The 12,608-nt window shown below is 36.7% G+C and overlaps 1 protein-coding gene across 2 annotated transcripts in view; it reads right to left on the bottom strand.

Annotated features, from left to right (window-relative positions):
* Aqr (aquarius intron-binding spliceosomal factor) overlaps window positions 1-12,608 on the bottom strand; it is a 104,975-nt gene that overhangs the window by 80,717 nt on the left and 11,650 nt on the right. The window contains exons 2-4 of one of the 2 annotated variants that reach the window (XM_004861508.4): window positions 8,450-8,925; window positions 4,014-4,070; window positions 1,231-1,271 (exon numbers count right to left, since the gene is read on the bottom strand). In XM_004861508.4, the coding sequence (XP_004861565.1) occupies window positions 1,231-1,271; window positions 4,014-4,070; window positions 8,450-8,524 (173 nt within the window). In that variant the 5' untranslated portion in view covers window positions 8,525-8,925. Of the gene's footprint in view, window positions 1-1,230; window positions 1,272-4,013; window positions 4,071-8,449; window positions 8,926-12,608 lie in introns of those variants that run through there. The other variant, XM_013078447.3, reaches the window with a different exon arrangement.

Here is a 12,608-nt window from a genome sequence, read left to right as displayed (position 1 = left end):
GGTTTTCCATTGCTTTTCAAATAAAGAACAAAATTCTTAACAAGGCCTTGATCCTGCCTATCACTACAAGCTCTTGAATCAACCATTAAAACAAAAAGAGTCTCCTATTTTAACACTGTCCTAATTTTGCCTTCAAGATACTTAGCAAAATATACCTTTTAAGAGTCAAACACATGAAAAATATCAAGTACAAGATTTAATGAAATGTGTAACATTCATATATTTAGTCAACCACCTTTTTAAAATACTTGCTGGGAAACAAGCATCAAGCCTGCCAATCTCAAGTTTACCCTGACCACAGAGACGACCATGAAGAAAATAGACAACAACACACTGGCGTTCATTGTGGATGTCAAGGCAAAAAGCACTAAATCAAACAGGCTGTGAAGAGCCTGTTTGGATGATGCCAACAAAACTGAGAATATCTAAAATGAACCCAGCTAGTTACTTCTAAATATATATATATATATATATATATATATATATTTCTCCATTAAAAAAACTCACCAAGGATATATACCTACGTGTGAATGTATGGAACAAAGTTCAAGGTATGTTAATTTTTTTAAAAAACAGAGACTAGCATACAAAGTATACATCCTTTTGTGTGGGGAGGGACAATGAATAGAAAAGATACACAAAGAGAGAAACTGGGGGCTAAGGGACAGGGAAGAATATTTACTAGTTTATTCCATATATTGTTCAAAAAAAACTATTTCTTTGATTTTTAAAATTATGTATTTTATATATTATGCACATATTATTATTTTGATTTTTTTTTACTTTTATAATTTTAATAATGTTTCTTAGAATTACAAGATACGATCAGAAATTCAGTATAACTGAGATGGAAATAAAATTTCTGTGCTTACTTTCCCTCACATTCTTTCAAAAAAGAAATAAACTCTTGAGGCCAGGGATTTAGCTCAGTGGTTTCGCCACCTGCTGCGCAAGCGCAAGGACAGGAGTTCAATCCCCAGTACCAAAAAATATATATATAAAAAAAAGAAATAAACCTGGGTTTAGTCCCTCTAATCTGAGCCAAACAACAGAAGGGCAAACAAATTATGACTCTAGCACCTACATATAACATTTTTCTAGCCACCACTGTCTCAATGAGCAATACAAAAGAGAAAAAGGCTTCAAGTTATGACCACTGTGAGAAGCTCGGATGAGATCCAACTTGGTCTACCCACAATCTCAATGTATAAAAATTAAACTCATTCCTACCTGGATTTGACAATTTCTTTCTCATATATATCTTCAATTACCTGTTAGCAAAAATACAAAAGCATTTAATATCTCAAAAAACTTTTTTTCTATACCTAAACTGATAGTTTTCAATTACTGAGATCATATATAATAGAGTATTTTAGGACAGATGTCAAATATTAGTGCTACTGAAATAACACTTAATAGATTTTTTAAAATAATCATATATGCAGAAAGCAAACTAGAAGAAAAAGGCCAATCAAATCTCTATATTAAAACAGAGCCCTAGAATATTCATAAAAATGATGTGCTATATTTCTAGGGAAAATAAAAATTCACAAGATCATGATACTTTTTAAAAACTTAAAAGTATAGAGCTGGGGATGTAGCTCAGTGGCACCGCACTTGCCTGGCAAGCACAAGGTCCTGAGTTCAATCCCCGGTACTGGAAAAACAACAACAAAAAACAAAATAAAAACTTAAAGTAAATTAAATGTTCTCAGTCTCCATCTAAGAATCATAACAACAGGCTTTCAAAAGTCAGACAGATGGTAAATTAAAGATATGAAGACAGTATGTTCCACTACCTAAATGCAAATGAAAAAGCTGAGAATTCATTCATTTGCGTTAGGCTGGACAGACTCTGGAGTTGGAAGCCTGATGCAAATCATATCCTGGTGATGGACATGATCCTGGGGCAGGTGCCTGATCTCTCTTGTATCAGCTTCCTTAACCATGAAATGGATGCAAAAATACAAAATACCAAACAAGGTTGCTGAAAATAAGACAGAGCATATCAAGGCTGCAAACCCCAGCACATGATGAACCTTTGGTAACAGTCACCAGCTGCAGAGGCAATAACAATGCTAGTGTTAACAGAGGGGAAAAAAATCTGTAAAATGATGAAGTGTTTTAACATGGGATAACATGATACAATACAGTAACTATAATGTCTTTTAACTGCTTATTATAGTTCTGTCTAGATGTACCCCCAAAGACTCATGCAGTCATAAGTGGGGCTTTTCAGAGGAGGCTGAATCTAGAGTGTGTGATGTGAGATTGATTCATGGTGCAATGCTAGGATTAAAGGTGCTAGGATTAAGGGTGTGAGTGCTACCAGCCCTGAGGGGTAGTGGCCTGGATAAAATATAAGGGACAGAAAGAGGCTTGTTACCACTGGGTGCTTTGCTTGCTTAGCTGTCTTCTGCCCACCATAAACTGTTTCTCCTCTGCCATGCCACCCTGCCTCAGAGCCAGACTAAGGACTGAAACCTCTACAAGCTGTGAACTAAATAAACCTTTCCTCCTTTAACTTTGAGTATTGGGTATTTTATCTCAGCAATGAGAAAAAGTAACTAAGATGCTGCTCTAAGTGTACCTGTCAAATAAATATGAGGGTGGGGGAGGGAGGGAGGTTATGAAGCAGGCACATCTAAGTCTGGATGAATTCTATTATTGCTTTTCTTTTTACAAAAACTCAAATTAAATAATACAATTTTAATCATCTTTAAATATTAACTTGTAATACACTGCTGAAGATATGAAGAGATAATTTCACCTAAGATTATCTAATATTCAATCTGGATGAGGTGAGTCTCTAAAATTCTTTTTTTTTTTTTGGTACCGGGTATCAAATTCGGGACCTTGTGCTTGGGAGGCAGGTGGCAGAACCACTGAGCTAAATCCCCAGCCCTAAAATTCTTAATCTAATTAGGTTCAACTCCACCTAGTAACATCAGCATATTTGTTATTTTATAAAAAGTTACTCTAAGGACCCCTGGCCTCAACACATACAAATACAAAACATATTCAAACATCATGTAACAAGATATAGCAATCTGCTGATAAACAGTGTATATATATATATATATATGCCATTTTTATGAATATCAACCTCATGAATGAAATAGGATTACAGGTAAAACAAAAATATATTTATAAATGAAATACTTAAGCTTAGTGTAAGAAATTTTAAATTAGTTAAGTTTTACCAAGGGTGCCTAAAACATCAAAATTCAGTTTATAATGGCATACTTTAAAGTTTCAATCTTCTTATTTAATGATATGCAACGTCAATATCTATTTCATATAAATGTCTCTTGGAGATGCTATTCCAATGAAAACAACCATACATAAGGTATGGTGGCTCACACCTGTAATCCCAGCACTTAGGAGGCTGAGGCAGGAGGACCACCATGAGTTCAAGGCCACCTTGGGTTACACAGTGAATTTAAGGCCAGCCTGAACTACAAAGTGAGACCCTATGTCAAAAACAAAAACCCACAACTAAAAAAACCCCCATATATTTAGAAATTTTTCTTTTCATTAAAAACTGTTTCAATTAAGCCATAAGTCCATTCCTTTATATTATTGTCCTTAGTCATATATTCGCCTATATTAGACAACCCTTCCACCATTATTATAGACTTTCATATCTCTTTATCAAACTAAAAATAAAAGAAAGCAACCAATTCCATCCTAAAAGACTTGACAAAAAACTTCTATGAAAATTTCTGTATTTACAAAGATATTCACTACAGGGTAATTTATAATCATAATGAATTTTAAATAATCAAGGAATCTGAAAATAAATTATATATACACATTTTGAAAAAACAAAACAATTATACGAGTTCTATCTGGGTAGTGATTCTTTCTTGTAACTTTAACTAGTTTGATAATCAAAACCTATATTATACACTTTTTTAAAAATTATGGAAAGTTTGTTGAATTAACCTTTAGAAAAGAGATACAAAGAATATAATTATTCAAAAAGTATGTTGTAACCCAAAAATACTTACCTTTATATCAAAAGGTGATTTTTTCTTGATGTGAGGAGCCCAGTATTTACATGCTAACTGTAAAAGTAAACAATATGAGCAGTAAGTTACATTTTCACGCCACCACAGAGCTGGAAGGCTCAGATCACTTAGCAAAGCACTGTTTCTTAGCAAAGTGGTTACTAGTCTAGGGTGACAGAGAGGTTCTAAACGGACTATGCTGGCAGGGGCTGGTTAGAGCCTTGGCCCCAGTCTATGAAAGTTCCAATGGGACTGTACACTGCACCTTGCCACTGTGATTCAAAAAACAAAACAAACAAACAAAAACCTATCTTTCCAGCAACTTCTAGGGTAACAGTACAGCTCAGTAGATAACCATGAAATCAAACATCTTCAGCATGGTGATAAGGATACCCAGGTCTAGAAAGATTAAGTGATCTGCCCAATATTACAATTAGTTAATAGTTAAGCAAGTACTAAAAACCAGATTAAAAATCTTTATGAATATGTAAAAAAATACATGTTTCAACCTTTAAATGATTACTATAGACCCAGATACACAAACTCTTTTAAAAATTTGTAGTCTATGAACTGCCATATTTCAGCAAATTCAGTTTCACTTAGAAATTTAAACACACACACCCTCACAGATATATATATAGATATATATATATATCTATATATATAGTCTCTCCAGATATTGACATGGATTGTATAATATTCAAGAAACATATTCTTACTGATTTTTTTTTAAAAACTAAAGTACAGAGCTGGGGATTTATCTCAGTGGTTCTGCCACCTACCTCGAAAGTGCAAGGTCCAGAGTTCTATTCCTGGTACCAAAAAAAAAAAATCTAAACTACAATCTTTTTAAAAATAGAAAACTCTGGCAAACACAAGATATTTATATATTTATAAATCTGAATGCTTACTTATCTTTTTCCTTATCTAAAAGAAACACTGCAGTAATGGTGCCTATGTCTTCTTTACTTGTGTAGCTCAGCTCCTAACACAATCAACATCTTTAAAAGAGCGGGGCCATGGATTTAGCTCAGTGGTTCCGCGGCCTGTCTTGCAAGTGCAAGAGTTCGATCCCCGGTACCAAAAAGAAAAAAAAAAAAAAAGCCCCTCAATTAGGACACCGGCCTCAGGAAAAGCATCTAAAAAAACGTGCCCTCTTACAAGACACTTTCCAAATCAGCAAACACTCTGCCATAGAATATCTTCACCTCACCCCTATTTATTCTGTGGAACTGTCATTTCCTTGTTCTGCCCCTTGAAGACCTCACAAACTCAGCAATCTTCTCCTTGGATCACACCTCCAAAGAACTAAGTCTAATTTGTCGGTAAATTCAGGGACTTACAAATAAAAATGTTAGCCCTAACTTCTGACTTAAACTACTTACTGTAAATCTATCTTGAGTAACAATCTAGCAATGTTCATTAAGCATTTATCATCTTTTTCTGGGGGTCTAATCCATCTCTCAGATACCATGCCCCTCAAGGACATCTGCCTATCTCTAAACTCTTCAGTCTCGTGTAAACCAAACAAACGCTTTGCATTCTCCACTTAGTACAGCTACAACTGCAGATTATTCAAAATAGTCCCTACTGAAAGACAAAAAATACTCTAAACAAAAATAGAAAAAAATGCTCTAAACAGCATAAAAAATGTGAGGTCATAAAGTTCAAACCTTTGATCTTTAAATTTTAATTTAGCAATCTCATTTGTTCGATAGGTAATTAAAAGCACCTTCTCTAATTCTGTTCTCAAAGTACTTCCCTCATATTTCTATTCTGTCATTTCTCATATTAAACAATGGCAGTTCTTTCTATCTCTTAAAAATCTCCCAGAAGAAAAGGACTACCTTCCTTCGAAGCTTAGAAGCACCCACACATTATCTGGCAAATATCCAGTATTAATGTTTGCTACTGTGGCCCAAGACTGCCAAGAACCTCCATTCCTTCCACTACACCTTAAGCTGTATAGTATGTCTGTTCATTAATTCACTCATCCATTCATTCAACCAGTACAACACCAGGGGCTGGGAGTACACAAGAGAATAAAAGAGACTTGCTCCCTAGATACAGCTCTCACAATCTAATGCAGGACAACATGTTCTCTAGGTTTTATCATTTAGTTCTACAACTTCACATTGGGTCAATAATTCCCAAATTTATGTTCAAGCTCAGGTCTTGCCAATATTCTCTAGCCTCACACATTCAACTGGCTTCTCAATACTTTCCATTAAATGTCTAGTAGGCACCTCACCCTTAATGTGGCCAAAACAAAATGCTTGATTTTTCCCACTATACCTTCTCCTTTCCTGGTCTTCCTCATCTTACAAAATGTCTAAACCACTCACCCAGTTGTTTCAACTGTCCTTAATTCATCTTTCCTCCGCTCCTTCACAATACATAACTATCAAGTACTACTGCCTCCAGTTTCAGAATATAACTAATGCACTTCATCTTTAAGAGTAGGGGCTCCCTCATCTCTTACCTGTACTAACCCTATTGCTAACCCTATTACTACTTTTGCTCCCTCATGCCTGTCCAATTTCCAAACTTTAGCCACAAGGATCTTTCAAAAATATTACTCACCAAATTATACTTCTTAGCCTCCAAACTGTACATATAATCTGGTCCCTATACATTGTCCTATCCTCATCTCATACCCTTCTCACTCACTTTTTTTTTTGAGACAAGCTCTTGCTATGTAGTGCTTTGAGCTCACTATGGTAGCCCAGGCTGGACTTGAACCTGTGGCGATCCTTCGGCCTCAGCATTCTGAATGCTGGGGAGTGCTGGGATCACAGGTGTGCACCACCATGCGCAGTCTCCCTCTCATTTCTTACATTCCAGCCACACTAGCCTTCTCCACTGTCACATCCTGAGGCACTCACACTTACTACGCTCTGGACCGTTTCCTTGTTCTTCCCAAAACTTGCCCCTTCTTTGCAGTCAGGTGTTAGCTCAAATGTTAACAGAGAGACTGCTTTTTATACACTCTATCTGAGCCACTGTCACAGCATCCTGTGTCATTTTCCTTAGAGCACTTATTAATAATCTCTGAAACTATAACCTGGCTCTTCCTTCTAAAAATGTGAGCTCCACTAGAGCAGCCAACCAATTAGTTTTACCACAAAAATACAGGTATATGGGGAAAGGGAGCTGTGGTGTAGTGTAAGACGTCATTAAAAAAAAAAAAAGCCCCTCTAAAAGCCGGACGTGGTAGTACATGCCTGTAATCCCAGCACTCGGGTGGCGGAGGCAGGAGGATTGTTTGGAGTTTGAGGCCAACCTGGGCTAAACAGCGAGACTTCCAAAAAACAAAAACAAAAACAGAAGCCTCTCTAAAATGTAAGAGAATGAAAATAAAATAAAAGAAGATGGGTTAAAGTAAGGAATCCACACAGGAAACGATGAAAATTCAGGAAGTGAAATAAGGCATGGCACATTCAAATAATTGCAGCTCATTATAGTTAAGGGAAGGGAGAGGAAAGAGAAGAAACTGAAGGTATAAACACAGAGCAGATCACATAATGCTTTGAAGTATTGCAGTCATTATCCTACGGGCCATCAGAGCTGTGTAGATTTTAAGAAGACAAGTGACGTGATCAGTTTGCACTTGTGGTAACTCAAGACAGCAGCAAAAAACATGGCTGGAGAACAAGAGGAAAGACAAGATGACAGGTTGGTCCAGGCAAAAAACAGTAACCTGACTCAGGGTTACAGAGGCATAAAAAAGCCTCTGTATTTAAGAGATACTTAGAATGCAGAAATGTGGGCATTAAGGGAAAGGGAGGACTCAAAATGATCCCTAGGCTCTGCCTCGGCAAATCTGAGACAGGAAGGATAGAAAAAAGAAGCCATCGAGGGACTGAAATACTTATACTCCCACCCAATTACTAAGTAACTAATAAGGATTAGGGATGTTGCGGAAGGCTACAAGATTGTTTCTCCAGTCAAAGACAACTATGGCTCACAATGCAAGACAATTAAGACATCTCTTCATAGATGGATCTACTAAATAACCTTGTCAGATTATCATTCTGCTTGAAAATCTAGGTTAGTCCACGGCCGGGAAAATGCCTACTCCTCCCTCAAGACTAGCTTTCTTGCCAATCTCAGATAAGACTGTGACGTTTCGTCCTCTCTGAATCCACTCCTTCTTCGACAAAGTCTCAAATAGCAAAACTACACAAGGAGTTTTCTTTGTATATCTTTCCTGGACAGTGAACCCCTGGCTGGGCGATTTCTTTCATCGTGTTATTCCCAGCACCTAGCGCAGTGGCCACCACATAGGACATATCCAGCAAAAACACTTCAATGAATGAAACAGCCAACAAACGCATTCTGCAGGCTCCCAATTCAGGAGACTATCCCACTCCAGGCCTCGGGGCCTCGACTTCCTTAGCCCCTACACACATACACACACGCCTGGCCGAGCTTACCTGTGTTACGAACTCCGCGTTGATCTGGGACACCGTAGGGGCCACGATTTTCTTGGGCTGCGCAGGGGCCGCCATCGCTGCACTCTCCTTCCACTCCGGTGGAAAATGAAAGCACTGCCGGGAAGCAGGGGCCCAGTGCACTTCCAAGTATCACCTGCCACGCCGAGGCCACCACCGAGATCCGCGAGCGCAAACGTCTCGTACGCACAGTCCCACCAAAAACCAGCACAGCGGTACCCGCGCTCCTCGGAAACGGAACAGAGTGGGGCCGGAAGTCAGTGCAGACGTTGTGAGTGAGCTAGAAGGCCCATGGCTTCGCCCTCCTCACTCGCTCGCCCCCTGCCGGTTAGCCAGAAGAAAACACCGGAGCACAGAATCTGGATGACCGGAAGGGCGTCCGATGATGGTGTTGGGTGAGAGTTTCTTGTGATTAAAGGTCGGGGTCGGAGTACTGGGCATTGTGGTTTCTTTCAACCCTAAGGGAAACAAAGGTGTAAAAAAAAATACACTAGGAATCCGAGGCCTTCTTTTAACTCTTTAACAGCTTTATGTTGGTACAAATTGATACGTTTTGACATAGTAATACATCCATGAAACTTTATATAAATGAAATATCATAGTATGTACCTTTCTTCTTCTTTCACCCAACAAAATAATTTTGAGATTTGTCCATAATTTTGCATGTAACATTCATTCACTTCTTTTTTGGCTTACTAGTATCCTATTTTTTAGACATACACAGTTGCTTAATGTGTTGATAGACATTCGTGTTGTTCCTAGTTCTTGGTCATTGCAAATAAGGCTCCTATGAGCATTTATGTATAAGTATTTATGAGGGCACATTAATACCTAAAAGTGAAATGGCTAATGATATGATAGGTGCATGTTTAACTTTTTAAGAACTTGACAGATTTCCAAAGTAATTGTACATCAGTAACAGATAAGACAGTTTTTTTCTCATCCTCACCAACAATTAATATGATCAGTTTATAAAATTCTATCCATTTTCATAGTATGTGATGAATCCCATTGTGGTTTAATTTACATTTCTCTAATGAATAAAAATGTTGAATATCTTTTTGTGTGCTTATTAGCTGTTCATATACTTCTCTTTAGAGAAGTATCTGTTCATGGTTTTTTTACTTGTTTCTTAATTGGATTGTTTGTTTTCTTGTTCCTGAATTTGAACGCACACCCTTACCATTCACAAAGTAATATATAGATTAAGCATCTCTATTAAACTCTTCCTGAAAGAACACAAGCAGGAAACTTTTAACACTATTGCCCCCAAGGAGGAACAGAGAGGAGAAAACAGGAATGAGGATGGCTTATTTATATATATATATATATATATATATATATATATATATATATATATATATATATCTCAATCAAAAACAATGTGAAAGAAGAAACAAAGTGTCTGTAGGCCTGGAGATTACAAGTATAAATCTAGTCTTTTTTCTTCTACCTTTTATTGTACAAAGTTTGTTTATAGAACAGACATGTGGATCAATGGAACAGAATAGAGGATATAGAAACATCCTCAGCCACATTCAGCTATTTACCTTTGAAAACGGGGCCAAAAGCATACATCGGTGGAAAGATAATCTATTTAACAAATGGTGCTGGGAAAACTGGATATCTGCTTGTAGAAGACTGAAGCTTGACCCATATCTCTCACTATGTACTAAACTAAAATCAAAGTGAATAAAAGGACTAAAATTAAAACAGAAACACTGAACCTACTGAAAGATAAAATAGGTATGACTTGAAGTCATAGATGTAGGAAAGGATTTTCTAAACAAAACCCCAGTTACACAAGAAAAAGCAGGAAGAATCAACAAGTAGGATTACATCAAATTAAAAAGCTTCTGCACAGCAAAGGAATCAGTAGAGACAACCTACAGAATGGGAAAAAAATTTTGCCAGCTATTCCTCAGGACTAATATCTAGAATATACAAAGAACTTTTAAAAATGACACCAAGTTCAATCCCTGGTACCAAAAAACAAAACTAAACCCAAAAAAATGAGATATACTATACAATACAGTATAGAGATACTATCTAAGGGGACTAAAATGCAAATTAAAACAATGCTAAGATTCTATCTTATATCAGAAAGAATGGCAATCATCAAGAAGTCAAAGAATAACAGATCCTGGCACCACTGCAGTGAAAAAGGAACCTTCCTGCATTGTTGACACTGTTGAGCGGGAATGTAAACTAGTACAACCATTATAGAAATCAACGTGGTGATTTCTCAAAGAACTAAAATTAGAAATTCCACATGACCCAGCTATTCCCCTTCTAGGTATCTTCCCCAAAAAGCTAAAGACATCATACTACAGTGATAAATGCAAACCAATATTTATAGTAGTACACTTCATAATAGCTAAATCCTGGAAGCAGCCTGTATGCCATCAACAGATGAATGGATAAAGAAAATGTGTTATCTATACACTATGTAATACTACTTGGCTATAAAGGGGATAAGCTTGAGACATTTGTAGAAAAATGGATGTACCTGGAAAATATAATATTGCATGAAATAAATAAGACCCACAAACTTAAATACTGTATAGTATCTCTCATTTGAGTAAGGCAAAGTACAAAGATCATAATAAAGGATGGATAGAAGGAAACAAAGGAGTGGATCTCTTGCAAATTGGAAGGGGTCCAGGAGACCAAGTGAGAGGGGAGAAGGGAAGGGAAGGGAAAGTAAGAAGAAATAAGATATGCCATGTACAGGAACCTAATAACCTCAGTGAACATAAACATGAGCTAAGAATAATAACAAGAATGAACATGGAGAAAGGGGATTTTAGAAGCAGAGGGAGGCAGTGGATGGGAAAGGGAAGGGGATTTTTTTTAAAACCATATTATGTATATGTACCTACTCCCAAAGATGAACGTAAACTTCATGTACTAATAAACTTTTTAAAGTTTGGACTGGGGATGTAGCTCAGTGGCACCGTGCTTGCCTGGCAAGCACAAGGTCCTGAGTTCAATCCCATCCCTGCCTGGCAAGCTCAGCACCACTCAGCTAAATCCCAGGCCAAAAAAAAATTTTTTTAAGCTTTTTAATTTTATACAGCTAGGGATAAAAATTTGTATGATCAAAAAATTGTATGATCACAATTTTAAATATAACAGATTTTGAATATATAACTACTAGCATTTTATTTCCAGAAGTAGAGTCTATATATAAACAGTAAAATAAGATTTTCTAATGGTTTTAATGATAACTTTTTTTTTTTTCTCTTTGGTGTATGACTTTATTCAGAGAATGCAATGCTTTTGAGATTAATCCATGTTGGTATACAGCAATAGTTCATTTCTTGTTTGTTGCTAATCATATTACATTATATGGATATGCCACAATTTTTTTATCCCTTTATGGCTCGATTGACATTTATTTTCAGTTTGGAACTGTTAGGGATAAAGCTTTTCTGCATATTGACATACGTTTTTGCATGGACTTATGTTTTCATTTCTTTTTTTTTGTATTAAATTCTTTTATTGGTACATTGTAGGTATACAACACAATTACATTTCTCATTGGGAATTGTACCTTTACATAACGCATCTTGGTTCTTATTTTTTCCCCATTCCTAGCCCTCCCTTCACACCCTCCACCCTTCCCTATTTACAAAGACTTTATTTCCATTTTTTCCTTTCCCTTGTTTCCTTTCCCCTGCCCCTCCCACTACCCCTACCCCTTTGGACCTTTTCTTCCTATTTTGCATTATCGATTATTCATTCTAATCATAGGTACGTTTTAGGTATACAGTATAATGACATTCATCATTGGAAATTTGCACCTTTACATAGTCTCTCTTGGTTCTTATTTTTCACCCTTGCCCAGCCCTCCCTTCAACCCCTCCAGTCCTCCCTATTTACAAAGATTTTGTTCCTATTTTTCCATTTTCTCATATTAATCCCATTCCCTTCTATCCTTTCCCCTAGCCCTCCCACTTCCTTCCCCTTTGCCCCTTTTCTTCCTATTTCACATTACCTATTATACATTTAGTCCTTATTTACACTTTCAGTTTCTCACACCAGAGAAACTATTCGGTATTTACACGTGTGTCCTATTTATTTCACTTAAGAGTATTGCCTCAATGTGCATCCACTTAGCTATAAATGTCTCTAATTT

This window comes from Heterocephalus glaber, unplaced genomic scaffold (assembly GCF_053883595.1).
Source record: "Heterocephalus glaber isolate CG9 unplaced genomic scaffold, H.glaber_assembly_v1.0 deba00000809, whole genome shotgun sequence".
NCBI lineage: Eukaryota > Metazoa > Chordata > Mammalia > Rodentia > Bathyergidae > Heterocephalus > Heterocephalus glaber.
This window is presented reverse-complemented; position numbering and strand designations above follow the sequence as displayed.